The sequence below is a fragment of the Ranitomeya variabilis genome, chromosome 1, assembly GCF_051348905.1.
Source record: "Ranitomeya variabilis isolate aRanVar5 chromosome 1, aRanVar5.hap1, whole genome shotgun sequence".
NCBI classification, from domain to species: domain Eukaryota; kingdom Metazoa; phylum Chordata; class Amphibia; order Anura; family Dendrobatidae; genus Ranitomeya; species Ranitomeya variabilis.
The window spans coordinates 1,138,030,158-1,138,054,928 of NC_135232.1; the positions used below are offsets into that span (position 1 = coordinate 1,138,030,158).

The window sequence follows — 24,771 nt, forward strand, 5'->3', positions numbered from 1 at the left end:
TTGGTAGCGCTGCCCGTCTTCTGGCATCATTGTTTGGCTGGCTGCGCCTCTGCGGCCGCCCTGACCCACACAACGCCCCTCGGTGTCTTATTTATTGGGACTGCGAGGGTGTGATTGATGGGCATGAGCAGTGCATATCTTCGCCTGTTGTCACTCATCTCCTTCCGCCTTCTTCAGACTGTGCGGCTTCATGGCCGTGGCATGCGATAAGGGATCAGCTGACGCCACACAGTCTGAAGCGGGTGTAAGGACCCGAGTGTGAGAGGCGAACATATGTGCTGCGCCAGGCCATGAATCCCAGACCCGCAGTGTTTTAACAATGTTAAGACACTGCGGGGCTGGGATTCATGGTCATCGCGAACCGCACCGGCCGACATTACATGATGTCAGAAGATGGGCAGCGCTAACAGCGCTAGGCCAGGGGATAACACGACAGCGCAGACTCCTGTACAGCAAATAACAACGCTCAGGAGGCTGCACCCAGCACCAAGGTGGGATTCTTGACATCTGTGCTGCGTCTCATTACGAAGGGAACTCGCGCCTCCAACACAGTTTGACTGTATAAAGGGCTAAATGTTATACGTGTTTCATTCGGCGTGTGCAAGGAGAAAAATTAAAAGAGCAACCTTTGACTTGTGCGGCAGTACTGCTGCATAAGCTGTGGCTCTTCTAGTTTGTAACCCCTGAGGGGGGGTTAAAGGTTACCTTTGAAATCGGTTCAATTAGGCTTCGGCCTACACTCTGCTCCACCGGCAGAGCCCGGGCTCCAACAACGCTAGTTGCTGTCCGGAAGTGCTGGCTGCACAGAGCCAAACACCTCGCCAATGTGTCAGTGGGGTTCAGCACCGCCAGCTGTTCCCCTGCTGTGCAGCCGGCAACGTGTCCTGCGACCGCCACGCAGGCACAACAGACCCAAAGCTGCCGCCAGTGCAGGCTTCGGCCTACACTCCCCTCCCCCTTGCTCCTCCTCCTGCTCCTCCTCCTGCTGACCCTAGGCTCTAACACCGCCAGTTGGGGCCCGGTACTGCTAGCTGCACAGAGAAAAACACCAGCCAATGTGTCAGTGGGGTCCAGCACCGCCAGCTGTTCCCCTGCTGTGTAGCCGGCAACGTGTCCTGCAAAAGCCAAGCAGACACAAGAACTGAAATTGAAGGGAACCTGTCCCCCCTCCCCCAGGCGTTTGTACGTTTTACAGGCACCTCGTACAGCGGTAATGCTGCATGTGTGCAAGGTGGCTCATAAACGTATTCTCCTCGCACATGTGGAACTGAAAACACGTCTAAAATGTGTCCTCTGTGTGACCATTTAACCGTCCCGGTGGTGTGACTTTCCTTTGTAATGACACGCTGCAACCCCCTTGGTAGCGCTGCCCGTCTTCTGGCATCATTGTTTGGCTGCCTGCGCCTCTGCGGCCGCCCTGACCCACACAACGCCCCTCGGTGTCTTATTTATTGGGACTGCGAGGGTGTGATTGATGGGCATGAGCAGTGCATATCTTCGCCTGTTGTCACTCATCTCCTTCCGCCTTCTTCAGACTGTGCGGCTTCATGGCCGTGGCATGCGATAAGGGATCAGCTGACGCCGCACAGTCTGAAGCGGGTGTAAGGACCCGAGTGTGAGAGGCGAACATATGTGCTGCGCCAGGCCATGAATCCCAGACCCGCAGTGTTTTAACAATGTTAAGACACTGCGGGGCTGGGATTCATGGTCATCGCGAACCGCACCGGCCGACATTACATGATGTCAGAAGATGGGCAGCGCTAACAGCGCTAGGCCAGGGGATGACACGACAGCGCAGACTCCTGTACAGCAAATAACAACGCTCAGGAGGCTGCACCCAGCACCAAGGTGGGATTCTTGACATCTGTGCTGCGTCTCATTACGAAGGGAACTCGCGCCTCCAACACAGTTTGACTGTATAAAGGGCTAAATGTTATACGTGTTTCATTCGGCGTGGGCAAGGAGAAAAATTAAAAGAGCAACCCTTGACTTGTGCGGCACTACTGCTGCATAAGCTGTGGCTCTTCTAGTTTGTAACCCCTGAGGGGGGGTTAAAGGTTACCTTTGAAATCGGTTCAATTAGGCTTCGGCCTACACTCTGCTCCACCGGCAGAGCCCGGGCTCCAACAACGCTAGTTGCTGTCCGGAAGTGCCGGCTGCACAGAGCCAAACACCTCGCCAATGTGTCAGTGGGGTTCAGCACCGCCAGCTGTTCCCCTGCTGTGCAGCCGGCAACGTGTCCTGCGACCGCCACGCAGGCACAACAGACCCAAAGCTGCCGCCAGTGCAGGCTTCGGCCTACACTCCCCTCCCCTTTGCTCCTCCTCCTGATCCTCCTCCTGCTGACCCTGGGCTCTAACACCGCCAGTTGGGGCCCGGTACTGCAAGCTGCACAGAGAAAAACACCAGCCAATGTGTCAGTGGGGTCCAGCACCGCCAGCTGTTCCCCTGCTGTGTAGCCGGCAACGTGTCCTGCAAAAGCCACGCAGACACAAGAACTGAAATTGAAGGGAACCTGTCCCCCCTCCCCCAGGCGTTTGTACGTTTTACAGCCACCTCGTACAGCGGTAATGCTGCATGTGTGCAAGGTGGCTCATAAACGTATTCTCCTCGCACATGTGGAACTGAAAACACGTCTAAAATGTGTCCTCTGTGTGACCATTTAACCGTCCCGGTGGTGTGACTTTCCTTTGTAATGACACGCTGCAACCCCCTTGGTAGCACTGCCCGTCTTCTGGCATCATTGTTTGGCTGCCTGCGCCTCTGCGGCCGCCCTGACCCACACAACGCCCCTCGGTGTCTTATTTATTGGGACTGCGAGGGTGTGATTGATGGGCATGAGCAGTGCATATCTTCGCCTGTTGTCACTCATCTCCTTCCGCCTTCTTCAGACTGTGCGGCTTCATGGCCGTGGCCTGCGATAAGGGATCAGCTGACGCCGCACAGTCTGAAGCGGGTGTAAGGACCCGAGTGTGAGAGGCGAACATATGTGCTGCGCCAGGCCATGAATCCCAGACCCGCAGTGTTTTAACAATGTTAAGACACTGCGGGGCTGGGATTCATGGTCATCGCGAACCGCACCGGCCGACATTACATGATGTCAGAAGATGGGCAGCGCTAACAGCGCTAGGCCAGGGGATAACACGACAGCGCAGACTCCTGTACAGCAAATAACAACGCTCAGGAGGCTGCACCCAGCACCAAGGTGGGATTCTTGACATCTGTGCTGCGTCTCATTACGAAGGGAACTCGCGCCTCCAACACAGTTTGACTGTATAAAGGGCTAAATGTTATACGTGTTTCATTCGGCGTGTGCAAGGAGAAAAATTAAAAGAGCAACCTTTGACTTGTGCGGCACTACTGCTGCATAAGCTGTGGCTCTTCTAGTTTGTAACCTCTGAGGGGGGGTTAAAGGTTACCTTTGAAATCGGTTCAATTAGGCTTCGGCCTACACTCTGCTCCACCGGCAGAGCCCGGGCTCCAACAACGCTAGTTGCTGTCCGGAAGTGCTGGCTGCACAGAGCCAAACACCTCGCCAATGTGTCAGTGGGGTTCAGCACCGCCAGCTGTTCCCCTGCTGTGCAGCCAGCAACGTGTCCTGCGACCGCCACGCAGGCACAACAGACCCAAAGCTGCCGCCAGTGCAGGCTTCGGCCTACACTCCCCTCCCCCTTGCTCCTCCTCCTGCTCCTCCTCCTGCTGACCCTGGGCTCTAACACCGCCAGTTGGGGCCCGGTACTGCTAGCTGCACAGAGAAAAACACCAGCCAATGTGTCAGTGGGGTCCAGCACCGCCAGCTGTTCCCCTGCTGTGTAGCCGGCAACGTGTCCTGCAAAAGCCACGCAGACACAAGAACTGAAATTGAAGGGAACCTGTCCTCCCTCCCCCAGGCGTTTGTACGTTTTACAGCCACCTCGTACAGCGGTAATGCTGCATGTGTGCAAGGTGGCTCATAAACGTATTCTCCTCGCACATGTGGAACTGAAAACACGTCTAAAATGTGTCCTCTGTGTGACCATTTAACCGTCCCGGTGGTGTGACTTTCCTTTGTAATGACACGCTGCAACCCCCTTGGTAGCACTGCCCGTCTTCTGGCATCATTGTTTGGCTGCCTGCGCCTCTGCGGCCGCCCTGACCCACACAACGCCCCTCGGTGTCTTATTTATTGGGACTGCGAGGGTGTGATTGATGGGCATGAGCAGTGCATATCTTCGCCTGTTGTCACTCATCTCCTTCCGCCTTCTTCAGACTGTGCGGCTTCATGGCCATGGCCTGCGATAAGGGATCAGCTGACGCCGCACAGTCTGAAGCGGGTGTAAGGACCCGAGTGTGAGAGGCGAACATATGTGCTGCGCCAGGCCATGAATCCCAGACCCGCAGTGTTTTAACAATGTTAAGACACTGCGGGGCTGGGATTCATGGTCATCGCGAACCGCACCAGCCGACATTACATGATGTCAGAAGATGGGCAGCGCTAACAGCGCTAGGCCAGGGGATAACACGACAGCGCAGACTCCTGTACAGCAAATAACAACGCTCAGGAGGCTGCACCCAGCACCAAGGTGGGATTCTTGACATCTGTGCTGCGTCTCATTACGAAGGGAACTCGCGCCTCCAACACAGTTTGACTGTATAAAGGGCTAAATGTTATACGTGTTTCATTCGGCGTGTGCAAGGAGAAAAATTAAAAGAGCAACCTTTGACTTGTGCGGCACTACTGCTGCATAAGCTGTGGCTCTTCTAGTTTGTAACCCCTGAGGGGGGGTTAAAGGTTACCTTTGAAATCGGTTCAATTAGGCTTCGGCCTACACTCTGCTCCACCGGCAGAGCCCGGGCTCCAACAACGCTAGTTGCTGTCCGGAAGTGCTGGCTGCACAGAGCCAAACACCTCGCCAATGTGTCAGTGGGGTTCAGCACCGCCAGCTGTTCCCCTGCTGTGCAGCCGGCAACGTGTCCTGCGACCGCCACGCAGGCACAACAGACCCAAAGCTGCCGCCAGTGCAGGCTTCGGCCTACACTCCCCTCCCCCTTGCACCTCCTCCTGCTCCTCCTCCTGCTGACCCTGGGCTCTAACACCGCCAGTTGGGGCCCGGTACTGCTAGCTGCACAGAGAAAAACACCAGCCAATGTGTCAGTGGGGTCCAGCACCACCAGCTGTTCCCCTGCTGTGTAGCCGGCAACGTGTCCTGCAAAAGCCACGTAGACACAAGAACTGAAATTGAAGGGAACCTGTCCCCCCTCCCCCAGGCGTTTGTACGTTTTACAGCCACCTCGTACAGCGGTAATGCTGCATGTGTGCAAGGTGGCTCATAAACGTATTCTCCTCGCACATGTGGAACTGAAAACACGTCTAAAATGTGTCCTCTGTGTGACCATTTAACCGTCCCGGTGGTGTGACTTTCCTTTGTAATGACACGCTGCAACCCCCTTGGTAGTCCTGCCCGTCTTCTGGCATCATTGTTTGGCTGCCTGCGCCTCTGCGGCCGCCCTGACCCACACAACACCCCTCGGTGTCTTATTTATTGGGACTGCGAGGGTGTGATTGATGGGCATGAGCAGTGCATATCTTCGCCTGTTGTCACTCATCTCCTTCCGCCTTCTTCAGACTGTGCGGCTTCATGGCCGTGGCATGCGATAAGGGATCAGCTGACGCCACACAGTCTGAAGCGGGTGTAAGGACCCGAGTGTGAGAGGCGAACATATGTGCTGCGCCAGGCCATGAATCCCAGACCCGCAGTGTTTTAACAATGTTAAGACACTGCGGGGCTGGGATTCATGGTCATCGCGAACCGCACCGGCCGACATTACATGATGTCAGAAGATGGGCAGCGCTAACAGCGCTAGGCCAGGGGATAACACGACAGCGCAGACTCCTGTACAGCAAATAACAACGCTCAGGAGGCTGCACCCAGCACCAAGGTGGGATTCTTGACATCTGTGCTGCGTCTCATTACGAAGGGAACTCGTGCCTCCAACACAGTTTGACTGTATAAAGGGCTAAATGTTATACGTGTTTCATTCGGCGTGTGCAAGGAGAAAAATTAAAAGAGCAACCTTTGACTTGTGCGGCACTACTGCTGCATAAGCTGTGGCTCTTCTAGTTTGTAACCCCTGAGGGGGGGTTAAAGGTTACCTTTGAAATCGGTTCAATTAGGCTTCGGCCTACACTCTGCTCCACCGGCAGAGCCCGGGCTCCAACAACGCTAGTTGCTGTCCGGAAGTGCTGGCTGCACAGAGCCAAACACCTCGCCAATGTGTCAGTGGGGTTCAGCACCGCCAGCTGTTCCCCTGCTGTGCAGCCGGCAACGTGTCCTGCGACCGCCACGCAGGCACAACAGACCCAAAGCTGCCGCCAGTGCAGGCTTCGGCCTACACTCCCCTCCCCCTTGCACCTCCTCCTGCTCCTCCTCCTGCTGACCCTGGGCTCTAACACCGCCAGTTGGGGCCCGGTACTGCTAGCTGCACAGAGAAAAACACCAGCCAATGTGTCAGTGGGGTCCAGCACCACCAGCTGTTCCCCTGCTGTGTAGCCGGCAACGTGTCCTGCAAAAGCCACGTAGACACAAGAACTGAAATTGAAGGGAACCTGTCCCCCCTCCCCCAGGCGTTTGTACGTTTTACAGCCACCTCGTACAGCGGTAATGCTGCATGTGTGCAAGGTGGCTCATAAACGTATTCTCCTCGCACATGTGGAACTGAAAACACGTCTAAAATGTGTCCTCTGTGTGACCATTTAACCGTCCCGGTGGTGTGACTTTCCTTTGTAATGACACGCTGCAACCCCCTTGGTAGCGCTGCCCGTCTTCTGGCATCATTGTTTGGCTGGCTGCGCCTCTGCGGCCGCCCTGACCCACACAACGCCCCTCGGTGTCTTATTTATTGGGACTGCGAGGGTGTGATTGATGGGCATGAGCAGTGCATATCTTCGCCTGTTGTCACTCATCTCCTTCCGCCTTCTTCAGACTGTGCGGCTTCATGGCCGTGGCATGCGATAAGGGATCAGCTGACGCCACACAGTCTGAAGCGGGTGTAAGGACCCGAGTGTGAGAGGCGAACATATGTGCTGCGCCAGGCCATGAATCCCAGACCCGCAGTGTTTTAACAATGTTAAGACACTGCGGGGCTGGGATTCATGGTCATCGCGAACCGCACCGGCCGACATTACATGATGTCAGAAGATGGGCAGCGCTAACAGCGCTAGGCCAGGGGATAACACGACAGCGCAGACTCCTGTACAGCAAATAACAACGCTCAGGAGGCTGCACCCAGCACCAAGGTGGGATTCTTGACATCTGTGCTGCGTCTCATTACGAAGGGAACTCGCGCCTCCAACACAGTTTGACTGTATAAAGGGCTAAATGTTATACGTGTTTCATTCGGCGTGTGCAAGGAGAAAAATTAAAAGAGCAACCTTTGACTTGTGCGGCAGTACTGCTGCATAAGCTGTGGCTCTTCTAGTTTGTAACCCCTGAGGGGGGGTTAAAGGTTACCTTTGAAATCGGTTCAATTAGGCTTCGGCCTACACTCTGCTCCACCGGCAGAGCCCGGGCTCCAACAACGCTAGTTGCTGTCCGGAAGTGCTGGCTGCACAGAGCCAAACACCTCGCCAATGTGTCAGTGGGGTTCAGCACCGCCAGCTGTTCCCCTGCTGTGCAGCCGGCAACGTGTCCTGCGACCGCCACGCAGGCACAACAGACCCAAAGCTGCCGCCAGTGCAGGCTTCGGCCTACACTCCCCTCCCCCTTGCACCTCCTCCTGCTCCTCCTCCTGCTGACCCTGGGCTCTAACACCGCCAGTTGGGGCCCGGTACTGCTAGCTGCACAGAGAAAAACACCAGCCAATGTGTCAGTGGGGTCCAGCACCACCAGCTGTTCCCCTGCTGTGTAGCCGGCAACGTGTCCTGCAAAAGCCACGTAGACACAAGAACTGAAATTGAAGGGAACCTGTCCCCCCTCCCCCAGGCGTTTGTACGTTTTACAGCCACCTCGTACAGCGGTAATGCTGCATGTGTGCAAGGTGGCTCATAAACGTATTCTCCTCGCACATGTGGAACTGAAAACACGTCTAAAATGTGTCCTCTGTGTGACCATTTAACCGTCCCGGTGGTGTGACTTTCCTTTGTAATGACACGCTGCAACCCCCTTGGTAGCGCTGCCCGTCTTCTGGCATCATTGTTTGGCTGGCTGCGCCTCTGCGGCCGCCCTGACCCACACAACGCCCCTCGGTGTCTTATTTATTGGGACTGCGAGGGTGTGATTGATGGGCATGAGCAGTGCATATCTTCGCCTGTTGTCACTCATCTCCTTCCGCCTTCTTCAGACTGTGCGGCTTCATGGCCGTGGCATGCGATAAGGGATCAGCTGACGCCACACAGTCTGAAGCGGGTGTAAGGACCCGAGTGTGAGAGGCGAACATATGTGCTGCGCCAGGCCATGAATCCCAGACCCGCAGTGTTTTAACAATGTTAAGACACTGCGGGGCTGGGATTCATGGTCATCGCGAACCGCACCGGCCGACATTACATGATGTCAGAAGATGGGCAGCGCTAACAGCGCTAGGCCAGGGGATAACACGACAGCGCAGACTCCTGTACAGCAAATAACAACGCTCAGGAGGCTGCACCCAGCACCAAGGTGGGATTCTTGACATCTGTGCTGCGTCTCATTACGAAGGGAACTCGCGCCTCCAACACAGTTTGACTGTATAAAGGGCTAAATGTTATACGTGTTTCATTCGGCGTGTGCAAGGAGAAAAATTAAAAGAGCAACCTTTGACTTGTGCGGCAGTACTGCTGCATAAGCTGTGGCTCTTCTAGTTTGTAACCCCTGAGGGGGGGTTAAAGGTTACCTTTGAAATCGGTTCAATTAGGCTTCGGCCTACACTCTGCTCCACCGGCAGAGCCCGGGCTCCAACAACGCTAGTTGCTGTCCGGAAGTGCTGGCTGCACAGAGCCAAACACCTCGCCAATGTGTCAGTGGGGTTCAGCACCGCCAGCTGTTCCCCTGCTGTGCAGCCGGCAACGTGTCCTGCGACCGCCACGCAGGCACAACAGACCCAAAGCTGCCGCCAGTGCAGGCTTCGGCCTACACTCCCCTCCCCCTTGCTCCTCCTCCTGCTCCTCCTCCTGCTGACCCTAGGCTCTAACACCGCCAGTTGGGGCCCGGTACTGCTAGCTGCACAGAGAAAAACACCAGCCAATGTGTCAGTGGGGTCCAGCACCGCCAGCTGTTCCCCTGCTGTGTAGCCGGCAACGTGTCCTGCAAAAGCCAAGCAGACACAAGAACTGAAATTGAAGGGAACCTGTCCCCCCTCCCCCAGGCGTTTGTACGTTTTACAGGCACCTCGTACAGCGGTAATGCTGCATGTGTGCAAGGTGGCTCATAAACGTATTCTCCTCGCACATGTGGAACTGAAAACACGTCTAAAATGTGTCCTCTGTGTGACCATTTAACCGTCCCGGTGGTGTGACTTTCCTTTGTAATGACACGCTGCAACCCCCTTGGTAGCGCTGCCCGTCTTCTGGCATCATTGTTTGGCTGCCTGCGCCTCTGCGGCCGCCCTGACCCACACAACGCCCCTCGGTGTCTTATTTATTGGGACTGCGAGGGTGTGATTGATGGGCATGAGCAGTGCATATCTTCGCCTGTTGTCACTCATCTCCTTCCGCCTTCTTCAGACTGTGCGGCTTCATGGCCGTGGCATGCGATAAGGGATCAGCTGACGCCGCACAGTCTGAAGCGGGTGTAAGGACCCGAGTGTGAGAGGCGAACATATGTGCTGCGCCAGGCCATGAATCCCAGACCCGCAGTGTTTTAACAATGTTAAGACACTGCGGGGCTGGGATTCATGGTCATCGCGAACCGCACCGGCCGACATTACATGATGTCAGAAGATGGGCAGCGCTAACAGCGCTAGGCCAGGGGATGACACGACAGCGCAGACTCCTGTACAGCAAATAACAACGCTCAGGAGGCTGCACCCAGCACCAAGGTGGGATTCTTGACATCTGTGCTGCGTCTCATTACGAAGGGAACTCGCGCCTCCAACACAGTTTGACTGTATAAAGGGCTAAATGTTATACGTGTTTCATTCGGCGTGGGCAAGGAGAAAAATTAAAAGAGCAACCCTTGACTTGTGCGGCACTACTGCTGCATAAGCTGTGGCTCTTCTAGTTTGTAACCCCTGAGGGGGGGTTAAAGGTTACCTTTGAAATCGGTTCAATTAGGCTTCGGCCTACACTCTGCTCCACCGGCAGAGCCCGGGCTCCAACAACGCTAGTTGCTGTCCGGAAGTGCCGGCTGCACAGAGCCAAACACCTCGCCAATGTGTCAGTGGGGTTCAGCACCGCCAGCTGTTCCCCTGCTGTGCAGCCGGCAACGTGTCCTGCGACCGCCACGCAGGCACAACAGACCCAAAGCTGCCGCCAGTGCAGGCTTCGGCCTACACTCCCCTCCCCTTTGCTCCTCCTCCTGATCCTCCTTCTGCTGACCCTGGGCTCTAACACCGCCAGTTGGGGCCCGGTACTGCAAGCTGCACAGAGAAAAACACCAGCCAATGTGTCAGTGGGGTCCAGCACCGCCAGCTGTTCCCCTGCTGTGTAGCCGGCAACGTGTCCTGCAAAAGCCACGCAGACACAAGAACTGAAATTGAAGGGAACCTGTCCCCCCTCCCCCAGGCGTTTGTACGTTTTACAGCCACCTCGTACAGCGGTAATGCTGCATGTGTGCAAGGTGGCTCATAAACGTATTCTCCTCGCACATGTGGAACTGAAAACACGTCTAAAATGTGTCCTCTGTGTGACCATTTAACCGTCCCGGTGGTGTGACTTTCCTTTGTAATGACACGCTGCAACCCCCTTGGTAGCACTGCCCGTCTTCTGGCATCATTGTTTGGCTGCCTGCGCCTCTGCGGCCGCCCTGACCCACACAACGCCCCTCGGTGTCTTATTTATTGGGACTGCGAGGGTGTGATTGATGGGCATGAGCAGTGCATATCTTCGCCTGTTGTCACTCATCTCCTTCCGCCTTCTTCAGACTGTGCGGCTTCATGGCCGTGGCCTGCGATAAGGGATCAGCTGACGCCGCACAGTCTGAAGCGGGTGTAAGGACCCGAGTGTGAGAGGCGAACATATGTGCTGCGCCAGGCCATGAATCCCAGACCCGCAGTGTTTTAACAATGTTAAGACACTGCGGGGCTGGGATTCATGGTCATCGCGAACCGCACCGGCCGACATTACATGATGTCAGAAGATGGGCAGCGCTAACAGCGCTAGGCCAGGGGATAACACGACAGCGCAGACTCCTGTACAGCAAATAACAACGCTCAGGAGGCTGCACCCAGCACCAAGGTGGGATTCTTGACATCTGTGCTGCGTCTCATTACGAAGGGAACTCGCGCCTCCAACACAGTTTGACTGTATAAAGGGCTAAATGTTATACGTGTTTCATTCGGCGTGTGCAAGGAGAAAAATTAAAAGAGCAACCTTTGACTTGTGCGGCACTACTGCTGCATAAGCTGTGGCTCTTCTAGTTTGTAACCTCTGAGGGGGGGTTAAAGGTTACCTTTGAAATCGGTTCAATTAGGCTTCGGCCTACACTCTGCTCCACCGGCAGAGCCCGGGCTCCAACAACGCTAGTTGCTGTCCGGAAGTGCTGGCTGCACAGAGCCAAACACCTCGCCAATGTGTCAGTGGGGTTCAGCACCGCCAGCTGTTCCCCTGCTGTGCAGCCAGCAACGTGTCCTGCGACCGCCACGCAGGCACAACAGACCCAAAGCTGCCGCCAGTGCAGGCTTCGGCCTACACTCCCCTCCCCCTTGCTCCTCCTCCTGCTCCTCCTCCTGCTGACCCTGGGCTCTAACACCGCCAGTTGGGGCCCGGTACTGCTAGCTGCACAGAGAAAAACACCAGCCAATGTGTCAGTGGGGTCCAGCACCGCCAGCTGTTCCCCTGCTGTGTAGCCGGCAACGTGTCCTGCAAAAGCCACGCAGACACAAGAACTGAAATTGAAGGGAACCTGTCCTCCCTCCCCCAGGCGTTTGTACGTTTTACAGCCACCTCGTACAGCGGTAATGCTGCATGTGTGCAAGGTGGCTCATAAACGTATTCTCCTCGCACATGTGGAACTGAAAACACGTCTAAAATGTGTCCTCTGTGTGACCATTTAACCGTCCCGGTGGTGTGACTTTCCTTTGTAATGACACGCTGCAACCCCCTTGGTAGCACTGCCCGTCTTCTGGCATCATTGTTTGGCTGCCTGCGCCTCTGCGGCCGCCCTGACCCACACAACGCCCCTCGGTGTCTTATTTATTGGGACTGCGAGGGTGTGATTGATGGGCATGAGCAGTGCATATCTTCGCCTGTTGTCACTCATCTCCTTCCGCCTTCTTCAGACTGTGCGGCTTCATGGCCATGGCCTGCGATAAGGGATCAGCTGACGCCGCACAGTCTGAAGCGGGTGTAAGGACCCGAGTGTGAGAGGCGAACATATGTGCTGCGCCAGGCCATGAATCCCAGACCCGCAGTGTTTTAACAATGTTAAGACACTGCGGGGCTGGGATTCATGGTCATCGCGAACCGCACCAGCCGACATTACATGATGTCAGAAGATGGGCAGCGCTAACAGCGCTAGGCCAGGGGATAACACGACAGCGCAGACTCCTGTACAGCAAATAACAACGCTCAGGAGGCTGCACCCAGCACCAAGGTGGGATTCTTGACATCTGTGCTGCGTCTCATTACGAAGGGAACTCGCGCCTCCAACACAGTTTGACTGTATAAAGGGCTAAATGTTATACGTGTTTCATTCGGCGTGTGCAAGGAGAAAAATTAAAAGAGCAACCTTTGACTTGTGCGGCACTACTGCTGCATAAGCTGTGGCTCTTCTAGTTTGTAACCCCTGAGGGGGGGTTAAAGGTTACCTTTGAAATCGGTTCAATTAGGCTTCGGCCTACACTCTGCTCCACCGGCAGAGCCCGGGCTCCAACAACGCTAGTTGCTGTCCGGAAGTGCTGGCTGCACAGAGCCAAACACCTCGCCAATGTGTCAGTGGGGTTCAGCACCGCCAGCTGTTCCCCTGCTGTGCAGCCGGCAACGTGTCCTGCGACCGCCACGCAGGCACAACAGACCCAAAGCTGCCGCCAGTGCAGGCTTCGGCCTACACTCCCCTCCCCCTTGCACCTCCTCCTGCTCCTCCTCCTGCTGACCCTGGGCTCTAACACCGCCAGTTGGGGCCCGGTACTGCTAGCTGCACAGAGAAAAACACCAGCCAATGTGTCAGTGGGGTCCAGCACCACCAGCTGTTCCCCTGCTGTGTAGCCGGCAACGTGTCCTGCAAAAGCCACGTAGACACAAGAACTGAAATTGAAGGGAACCTGTCCCCCCTCCCCCAGGCGTTTGTACGTTTTACAGCCACCTCGTACAGCGGTAATGCTGCATGTGTGCAAGGTGGCTCATAAACGTATTCTCCTCGCACATGTGGAACTGAAAACACGTCTAAAATGTGTCCTCTGTGTGACCATTTAACCGTCCCGGTGGTGTGACTTTCCTTTGTAATGACACGCTGCAACCCCCTTGGTAGTCCTGCCCGTCTTCTGGCATCATTGTTTGGCTGCCTGCGCCTCTGCGGCCGCCCTGACCCACACAACACCCCTCGGTGTCTTATTTATTGGGACTGCGAGGGTGTGATTGATGGGCATGAGCAGTGCATATCTTCGCCTGTTGTCACTCATCTCCTTCCGCCTTCTTCAGACTGTGCGGCTTCATGGCCGTGGCATGCGATAAGGGATCAGCTGACGCCACACAGTCTGAAGCGGGTGTAAGGACCCGAGTGTGAGAGGCGAACATATGTGCTGCGCCAGGCCATGAATCCCAGACCCGCAGTGTTTTAACAATGTTAAGACACTGCGGGGCTGGGATTCATGGTCATCGCGAACCGCACCGGCCGACACTACATGATGTCAGAAGATGGGCAGCGCTAACAGCGCTAGGCCAGGGGATAACACGACAGCGCAGACTCCTGTACAGCAAATAACAACGCTCAGGAGGCTGCACCCAGCACCAAGGTGGGATTCTTGACATCTGTGCTGCGTCTCATTACGAAGGGAACTCGCGCCTCCAACACAGTTTGACTGTATAAAGGGCTAAATGTTATACGTGTTTCATTCGGCGTGTGCAAGGAGAAAAATTAAAAGAGCAACCTTTGACTTGTGCGGCAGTACTGCTGCATAAGCTGTGGCTCTTCTAGTTTGTAACCCCTGAGGGGGGGTTAAAGGTTACCTTTGAAATCGGTTCAATTAGGCTTCGGCCTACACTCTGCTCCACCGGCAGAGCCCGGGCTCCAACAACGCTAGTTGCTGTCCGGAAGTGCTGGCTGCACAGAGCCAAACACCTCGCCAATGTGTCAGTGGGGTTCAGCACCGCCAGCTGTTCCCCTGCTGTGCAGCCGGCAACGTGTCCTGCGACCGCCACGCAGGCACAACAGACCCAAAGCTGCCGCCAGTGCAGGCTTCGGCCTACACTCCCCTCCCCCTTGCTCCTCCTCCTGCTCCTCCTCCTGCTGACCCTGGGCTCTAACACCGCCAGTTGGGGCCCGGTACTGCTAGCTGCACAGAGAAAAACACCAGCCAATGTGTCAGTGGGGTCCAGCACCGCCAGCTGTTCCCCTGCTGTGTAGCCGGCAACGTGTCCTGCAAAAGCCAAGCAGACACAAGAACTGAAATTGAAGGGAACCTGTCCCCCCTCCCCCAGGCGTTTGTACGTTTTACAGCCACCTCGTACAGCGGTAATGCTGCATGTGCGCAAGGTGGCTCATAAACGTATTCTCCTCGCACATGTGGAACTGAAAACACGTCTAAAATGTGTCCTCTGTGTGACCATTTAACCGTCACGGTGGTGTGACTTTCCTTTGTAATGACACGCTGCAACCCCCTTGGTAGCGCTGCCCGTCTTCTGGCATCATTGTTTGGCTGCCTGCGCCTCTGCGGCCGCCCTGACCCACACAACGCCCCTCGGTGTCTTATTTATTGGGACTGCGAGGGTGTGATTGATGGGCATGAGCAGTGCATATCTTCACCTGTTGTCACTCATCTCCTTCCGCCTTCTTCAGACTGTGCGGCTTCATGGCCGTGGCATGCGATAAGGGATCAGCTGACGCCGCACAGTCTGAAGCGGGTGTAAGGACCCGAGTGTGAGAGGCGAACATATGTGCTGCGCCAGGCCATGAATCCCAGACCCGCAGTGTTTTAACAATGTTAAGACACTGCGGGGCTGGGATTCATGGTCATCGCGAACCGCACCGGCCGACATTACATGATGTCAGAAGATGGGCAGCGCTAACAGCGCTAGGCCAGGGGATAACACGACAGCGCAGACTCCTGTACAGCAAATAACAACGCTCAGGAGGCTGCACCCAGCACCAAGGTGGGATTCTTGACATCTGTGCTGCGTCTCATTACGAAGGGAACTCGCGCCTCCAACACAGTTTGACTGTATAAAGGGCTAAATGTTATACGTGTTTCATTCGGCGTGGGCAAGGAGAAAAATTAAAAGAGCAACCTTTGACTTGTGCGGCACTACTGCTGCATAAGCTGTGGCTCTTCTAGTTTGTAACCCCTGAGGGGGGGTTAAAGGTTACCTTTGAAATCGGTTCAATTAGGCTTCGGCCTACACTCTGCTCCACCGGCAGAGCCCGGGCTCCAACAACGCTAGTTGCTGTCCGGAAGTGCCGGCTGCACAGAGCCAAACACCTCGCCAATGTGTCAGTGGGGTTCAGCACCGCCAGCTGTTCCCCTGCTGTGCAGCCGGCAACGTGTCCTGCGACCGCCACGCAGGCACAACAGACCCAAAGCTGCCGCCAGTGCAGGCTTCGGCCTACACTCCCCTCCCCTTTGCTCCTCCTCCTGCTCCTCCTCCTGCTGACCCTGGGCTCTAACACCGCCAGTTGGGGCCCGGTACTGCTAGCTGCACAGAGAAAAACACCAGCCAATGTGTCAGTGGGGTCCAGCACCGCCAGCTGTTCCCCTGCTGTGTAGCCGGCAACGTGTCCTGCAAAAGCCACGCAGACACAAGAACTGAAATTGAAGGGAACCTGTCCCCCCTCCCCCAGGCGTTTGTACGTTTTACAGCCACCTCGTACAGCGGTAATGCTGCATGTGTGCAAGGTGGCTCATAAACGTATTCTCCTCGCACATGTGGAACTGAAAACACGTCTAAAATGTGTCCTCTGTGTGACCATTTAACCGTCCCGGTGGTGTGACTTTCCTTTGTAATGACACGCTGCAACCCCCTTGGTAGCACTGCCCGTCTTCTGGCATCATTGTTTGGCTGCCTGCGCCTCTGCGGCCGCCCTGACCCACACAACGCCCCTCGGTGTCTTATTTATTGGGACTGCGAGGGTGTGATTGATGGGCATGAGCAGTGCATATCTTCGCCTGTTGTCACTCATCTCCTTCCGCCTTCTTCAGACTGTGCGGCTTCATGGCCGTGGCCTGCGATAAGGGATCAGCTGACGCCGCACAGTCTGAAGCGGGTGTAAGGACCCGAGTGTGAGAGGCGAACATATGTGCTGCGCCAGGCCATGAATCCCAGACCCGCAGTGTTTTAACAATGTTAAGACACTGCGGGGCTGGGATTCATGGTCATCGCGAACCGCACCGGCCGACATTACATGATGTCAGAAGATGGGCAGCGCTAACAGCGCTAGGCCAGGGGATAACACGACAGCGCAGACTCCTGTACAGCAAATAACAACGCTCAGGAGGCTGCACCCAGCACCAAGGTGGGATTCTTGACATCTGTGCTGCGTCTCATTACGAAGGGAACTCGCGCCTCCAACACAGTTTGACTGTATAAAGGGCTAAATGTTATACGTGTTTCATTCGGCGTGTGCAAGGAGAAAAATTAAAAGAGCAACCTTTGACTTGTGCGGCACTACTGCTGCATAAGCTGTGGCTCTTCTAGTTTGTAACCCCTGAGGGGGGGTTAAAGGTTACCTTTGAAATCGGTTCAATTAGGCTTCGGCCTACACTCTGCTCCACCGGCAGAGCCCGGGCTCCAACAACGCTAGTTGCTGTCCGGAAGTGCTGGCTGCACAGAGCCAAACACCTCGCCAATGTGTCAGTGGGGTTCAGCACCGCCAGCTGTTCCCCTGCTGTGCAGCCGGCAACGTGTCCTGCGACCGCCACGCAGGCACAACAGACCCAAAGCTGCCGCCAGTGCAGGCTTCGGCCTACACTCCCCTCCCCCTTGCTCCTCCTCCTGCTCCTCCTCCTGCTGACCCTGGGCTCTAACACCGCCAGTTGGGGCCCGGTACTGCTAGCTGCACAGAGAAAAAAACCAGCCAATGTGTCAGTGGGGTCCAGCACCGCCAGCTGTTCCCCTGCTGTGTAGCCGGCAACGTGTCCTGCAAAAGCCACGCAGACACAAGAACTGAAATTGAAGGGAACCTGTCCCCCCTCCCCCAGGCGTTTGTACGTTTTACAGCCACCTCGTACAGCGGTAATGCTGCATGTGTGCAAGGTGGCTCATAAACGTATTCTCCTCGCACATGTGGAACTGAAAACATGTCTAAAATGTGTCCTCTGTGTGACCATTTAACCGTCCCGGTGGTGTGACTTTCCTTTGTAATGACACGCTGCAACCCCCTTGGTAGCGCTGCCCGTCTTCTGGCATCATTGTTTGGCTGCCTGCGCCTCTGCGGCCGCCCTGACCCACACAACGCCCCTCGGTGTCTTATTTATTGGGACTGCGAGGGTGTGATTGATGGGCATGAGCAGTGCATATCTTCGCCTGTTGTCACTCATCTCCTTCCGCCTTCTTCAGACTGTGCGGCTTCATGGCCGTGGCATGCGATAAGGGATCAGCTGACGCCGCACAGTCTGAAGCGGGTGTAAGGACCCGAGTGTGAGAGGCGAACATATGTGCTGCGCCAGGCCATGAATCCCAGACCCGCAGTGTTTTAACAATGTTAAGACACTGCGGGGCTGGGATTCATGGTCATCGCGAACCGCACCGGCCGACATTACATGATGTCATAAGATGGGCAGCGCTAACAGCGCTAGGCCAGGGGATAACACGACAGCGCAGACTCCTGTACAGCAAATAACAACGCTCAGGAGGCTGCACCCAGCACCAAGGTGGGACTCTTGACATCTGTGCTGCGTCTCATTACGAAGGGAACTCGCGCCTCCAACACAGTTTGACTGTATAAAGGGCTAAATGTTATACGTGTTTCATTCGGCGTGTGCAAGGAGAAAAATTAAAAGAGCAACCTTTGACTTGTGCGGCACTACTGCTGCATAAGCTGTGGCTCTTCTAGTTTGTAACCCCTGAGGGGGGGTTAAAGGTTACCTTTGAAATCGGTTCAATTAGGCTTCGGCCTACACTCTGCTCCACCAGCAGAGCCCGGGCTCCAACAATGCTAGTTGCTGTCCGGAAGTGCTGGCTGCACAGAGCCAAACACCTCGCCAATGTGTCAGTGGGGTTCAGCACCGCCAGCTGTTCCCCTGCTGTGCAGCCGGCAACGTGTCCTGCGACCGCCACGCAGGCACAACAGACCCAAAGCTGCCGCCAGTGCAGGCTTCGGCCTACACTCCCCTCCCCCTTGCTCCTCCTTCTGCTGACCCTGGGCTCTAACACCGCCAGTTGGGGCTCTAGGAAGACAAGCTTGAATAGGTCCCCATCCTGGTTCCAGTACCGTCAGCTGGTTCCGGGCCGAGCCTTTGGCTTAGGTGCCTCCCTCTGGGTATCCGAGTTCCACCAACGTCAGGTGGTCCTTGGTAGTGCTTTCAGGCACGGGTACCTCCTGCTTAGTAACCGGTTTCAAGTAACGTCAGCTGGTCCTCGGTAGTTCCATTGACTCTTGGACCTTCGGCTACCCATCCGGGTTCCAGTACCATCAGCTGGTTCTCGGCAGTGTCTTTTGCTCTTGTACCTTCTGCTCCCCATCCTGGTTCCAGTACCGTCAGCTGGTTCCGGGCAGAGCCTTTGGCTTAGGTGCCTCCCTCTGGGTATCCGAGTTCCACCAACGTCAGGTGGTCCTTGGTAGTGCTTTCAGGCACGGGTACCTCCTGCTTAGTAACCGGGTTCCAGTAACGTCAGCTGGTCCACGGTAGTTCCATTGGCTCTTGGACCTTCGGGTAGCCATCCGAGTTCCAGATCCATCAGCTGTTTCTCGGCATTTTCTCAGCCTTCTTGTACCTTCTGCTACATTTCCAAGTTCAAGACCCTAAAGACGATGACCCGGAAGACCACCCCTAAGATGATGACGACACCAGAGACGACAACCACCGAGATGACGATGACCCTGGAGACGATGACCCTGAAGACGACCCCGATGACGACGACCCCGATGACGACGACCCCGGAGACGATGACCCTGGAGACGACGACGACATGGGAGACCGAGAAGCAGAAGAACAAGAGGCTGCAGAACAAAGAGCAGAAGAACATTAAGCATAAGACTAAATATCAGAGCAAAAGATATTATCTAAATTATAAGCAGAAGAAGACTAAGCAGTGTATGGGGGTGAGTCCGTTCCTCCTCGTGGTGCCCCTGGATAAAGCCTGATGCTGCAGACCAAACTGAACGCGGACAAATGTAACTCTTTTGTGACAGGCAGAACGGAAGGTGTAATCTTCAAACTTTTATAGATAACAACTACGGGAATGCCTGTCACAAATAAGAATATGATGAAGAAGTTGAATATGAAAAAGATAATAGTTAAATAAAAAGAATATGAACAATGTAAAAAAAAAAATTAGAGGTAGAAGAAGATGAATAAGGTGAAGATAGTTGATGTCAAAGAAGCTGATGATGAGGATAATGAAGAAGAAAGTGTGGGAGAAGTAAAAAAGGTGAAGGACGTGGAAGTAGTGAAACATCAATATCTGACAAAATAAAAAAAAAAAAATAGTCAAAATCTTTCTAACGCCGACCGTCATAAAAAAAAACAAAAAAAACTGCTATTCTATTTGTTTGGGCTAAACCTCTGTGCCTTTAATGTCTCCGTCACCTCCCCCAATACATCCTACATTATTCTTAGTTGTTTTCCTTCATGTAGAATTAACCTACAAGGAAAGAAAGGGTTTATTTTAATTCCGATATTTTCGTCCCATTGACTTGCATTGGGATCGGGTATCGGTATCGGATTAGATCCGATACTTTGACGGTATCGGCCGATACTTTCCGATACCGATACTTTCCGATATCGGAAGGTATCGCTCAACACTAATCGTGCATTAAAATTATGGGATTAAAGACCTGATTTTATCCCAAGATAGATTATTTTAGAGTTATAGATGGCTTGAGAGTAGAGTAGCTAAATGAATGTTAGGTGTCGAGTTCCAGCTTCTGCACAGGGGGAATCTTTATCCATGTCCTCTGCAGTCTCCCATTCTTCCCCAGCCACAAAGGAGCCTGCTCAGTAGAGACATTGCTCCCAGTGCCTTGCTCAAGCTGATGCTGAGCTTCTGGTTACTGTTGCCCTCCCAGGTTCAGCTTTTGTAACCAGCAGTAATCAGCGGCGTGCAGACACTCCAGGGACTAAGTCCTGTTTTCGGTCAACTGAGCATGCCCGTGGGATGATCTCTCATTGGAGGTCGGGGGTCACATGTTCAGTTCCTGAAGTGGCCTTGATTGGACCACCGGGAAGTTCCCGGAAGGACGGCAGCTATAAAAGGTTCGCATGGCCACTCGGCCATACGTTAGAATAAACAGAAATCGTGTGTGTGGATGCGTGTATGTTATCTGTGCAAGCTCCTAATCATTCCCCTCCCTAGTGTTGTTGCATGTGGTTGGGTGCCTGGAGCAAGTATAGTTCCAGATAGTGCTATCCCGCGCAGAGCATGCATGTTGCAACAATTTAGCAGTGTTCGCCAGTGCGGCACCGTGCGCATCTAGTCTCTATTTAGGGTGGTTAGTGGCATCCGCCAGAGCGGTACTGGAAAAAACTCTGTGCGCTAAATCTATTATTTAGTTTCTCCCTGGCACCGCAGGTGCGGCTCCGAATGCTAGTGGGTCTAGAAGGACTCTAACTCCGTGTCCTTGGGGCAGGGACCTGTGACAGAACACTTGCATTTATTCTGCGGTATTGCAGCTCTGTGACTTAACAGGGTCCGCTTCTTATTCATAACGGGTGACGTTAACCCATGTGTGTTCTACTATACCGCCATATACTGTCCGCCATTACCGAGCAGCAGATAATATCTCTGCATGGTGGACCCCGGGCTACGAATGCACCTTATATCTTCCTTTATAATATTTGGTGCATTCCGCTAGCCCTAACAATGAGTCTTTCAATATTTGGACTCTGAAAGCCTTAAGCTCTTTCTTTACTTTCAGAACCTCCCCTGCATCCAGGAAGCAAAGTTTGCAAGTTAGATGTAGATGAACTCATCAGCGGTAAGGATTTATTTTTTATTTTTTACATCCTGCGAAAATTATGCCAGAACACAGAGCATAATAAACATGTAGAAAATAAAAAAAAAATTCTTTATACTCACCATACTGCTCATCTCTCCAGCCCTTCCGCTACCTACTGCTACTTTTCCAATCCTTGCTAGATCTTCTGATCCCCGACCACTCACGTGGGGATCACCGGACCAGTCATGCTATGCCAGAACTGCCTGCTTGTGAGGGGTCTGGGAGCTTTCTGCGTGAGCGCATGGAGGGTCCCAGTGTCATTACATGCACCGCTACCTTCTGAGCAGAACTCTTGATGGCACATTATGGTTCTGAAAAATGGTGGCCAATGGCCTCTATTTTGTGGAATACACTCTAAAGCAAATTATAAAAAAAATTGCATTTTGGAGAAATGTGTGCACAGTTTTAATAGAATTAATTTACACTGGAATGTATTATTTCATCTCTACTAAAATTGTATTTTTAATCTCCTGATAAACTGCCCAACAAATGTTGAAGTGTATTTTTCCATTTTATTGCACTGCATCTTCTAATAGATGCTTTTGTGAATTTTTTTTTAAAACTAATGAGTCTTTTATAAAAAGCCATGAAGTTAAAAAACAGAATTGATCATATCCAGATATAAATTCCCTGAGTATGGTAGTTTTCATAATGCGGTAGTTTTCAATTTTTGAAGAATTCTTTCATTTCGACATCTCTTGCTCTTTCTATATGGCAAAGTGCATAAACCCAAATTCTTGATAAATATTTTCAAATTTGCATGATTTTTTAAAACATTGCTCAAAAAGTGGAAATAAAGGTTTAAAATTGATGTGAATATGAAAAAGTCAAATGATACAAATATATATAATAATTTATACAATAAACTGTATGTACTTTATCTTGTAAATTGGGGTTTCAAATAGAAAAATTTGTTTTTTATTTTAATATAAAAATGTAAACTTTTGTTTACCTAAACTTATCATTAGAATAAAGTACAATGTGTGGTGAGAAAAACAATGTCTGAATTATTTGGATGAATTAAGTCGTTACCCAGTTGCTTTTGATGAACTCACAGATACCAAATTCCTAAAATCTGGTTTAATCTTGAGCCTCTAAAATGGCTCATTCCAAAGATATTAAGTCTTAGTGATTTCTTTCTTCTTTTTTTAGACAGTGTATCATGCCAAAACTGCCCAGAAGATCAGTGGCCAAATGACTTCAATCAATGTGTACCAAAACATATTGAATTTTTGTCCTACAAAAATGACCCTGCAGTTCTTGCAATTTCTGTAATTTCTGTCTTATGTTTTCTTAAAACATCTGCAATTTTGGGAATCTTTATTCTATTTGAAGACACTCCAGTTGTTCAAGCAAATAACCATACCCTGAGCTTCATTCTCCTGGCTTCCATCATGTTGAGTTTTCTCTGTGTGTTTTTGTTTTTGGGTCGTCCAACACATGTCACCTGCATGCTTCGTCAGACTTCATTTGGGATCATCTTCTCTGTAGCCGTATCTTCTATTCTGGCTAAAACCATCATGGTCTACATGGCCTTCAAAGCCACCAAACCTGGGACTTCTTGGAGAAGATTGATTGGTGTGAGGATTACAAACTGTGTGGTCTTCTTCTGCTCATTTATCCAAGTGTTACTCAGCATCATTTGGTTATCTACTTCTCCTCCATTCCCAGAGATGAACACTCACTTATATCAGCACAAAATCATATTTCAGTGTAATGAGGGGTCAATGGTGGCCTTTTCCATGCTCCTGGGTTATATGGGACTACTTGCTGCCATCAGTTTCATTGTTGCTTTCTTGGCCAGACATTTACCAGATTGTTTTAATGAAGCTAAGAACATCACATTCAGCATGCTGGTGGTCTGCAGTGTTTGGGTGGCTTTCATCCCATCCTACATGAGTGTTACTGGGAAAAATACTGTTCTTGTAGAAATATTTGCTGTGATATCTTCAAGTTTTGGCATTTTAGGCTGCATATTCTTCCCTAAATGTTACATCATACTGGTGAGACCAGAGTTAAACTCAAAGCGTAGTTTATCCAGGCAAATGAAAACAAACACTAGCGCTTGACATTATTGCACATAGATATTTGTCCTTTAATTTCGATAAAATGTCCTATAAAGAATTTGAGTAAGGAGGCACCTTGGCTTCATTTAAGGCCATTAAAATTAACACTAGAGAACTGGATATTTAGAAAGTAAGAGCTCTGTACATTTATCCTTGTTTATTGAAAATAAGGTATCTGGATACATCAATGCATGTGGGTGTTCTGAGTACTTCTCTCAAGTGTATAATGAAAGAAGGGTAGTAAAAGGTAGGAATATCCAAAATATAGGAATCTCCTGCCCAGCACCCAGTAAGTGGAGCAGACAGACAAGAGGTATAGGTAGATACAGTTCCATTTTTTAGTCCCCGGGTACAGTACAAATACAAACTATAACATGCTGCTGTCACTGTTGTATTGAACCAGGCCTGCAATTAAGTCCAAGGGCGAAGAGCATAGTTCAATGCAATATAAGTCTGTGACAAATTGTTTAAATTGTTTTTTGGGGGATTGTCTGTATGTTCTTCTGTGTGTGATTGAAGTTTTGGTTTAAGGAGGAAAAATAAAAAAATAAAAAAAGTTTTTCTCAGCTTTATTTAGCCCGTTTTCTTATTGCCCTACAAATTGAAGAGACCCTAATCGAGGCTTACTGAGAAGAGTGAGGATTAGAAATAAGTACGAGGAGACCGCAAAGTACATAGATAAAAAATAGTTCAACAATAATAAAAAAATAAAATAGTTCTTTTTTTGCAGAATTTACCTAGCTGTTGATTATGCCACTCATAATAATTTTGCTATCTCTCTGATGTTTTTTTTTTTTTTTTTAGCCTATTTATTTTCTATTTTGAGTACCATTGTCCGCATGTTATAGGTTCACAGCAACAGCTTCCAAATGCAAATCCCACAGGATATGAATACCCTTAAAGTAAAGCGGGAGTCTGCATGCTAAGCCCATATCTAATATATAAAGCTGAATGTGTGTATGTGTGTGTGTATGTATGTCCGGGATTGGCATCTGAACCGTCGCAGCTACAGCCACAAAATTTTGCACAGTCACACATCTGGAACCCGAGAGCGTCATAGGCTATGTTGTGAGGTGAAATTTTAACCCCGCGCTTTCCAATTCACCAAACAATTTTGCCCCTATCTACATAATGGGGAAAAAGTGAAGGGAAAAGTGTTGGAGGCGTCGCAGCTACAGGCACAAAATTTTGCACAGTCACACATCTGGAACCCGAGAGCGTCATAGGCTATGTTGTGAGGTGAAATTTTAACCCCGCGCTTTCCAATTCACCAAACAATTTTGCCC

At 52.1% G+C, this 24,771-nt stretch overlaps 1 protein-coding gene across 1 annotated transcript in view; it reads left to right on the forward strand.

Moving 5' to 3' along the window:
- Positions 1-23,488, forward strand: part of LOC143800504 (vomeronasal type-2 receptor 26-like) — a 51,861-nt gene extending 28,373 nt beyond the window's left edge. The window contains exons 2-3 of the mRNA XM_077281193.1: positions 21,339-21,398; positions 22,572-23,488. Of these exons, the coding sequence (XP_077137308.1) occupies positions 21,339-21,398; positions 22,572-23,488 (977 nt within the window). The remainder of the gene's footprint in view (positions 1-21,338; positions 21,399-22,571) is intronic.
- Positions 23,489-24,771: the final 1,283 nt, after the last annotated feature.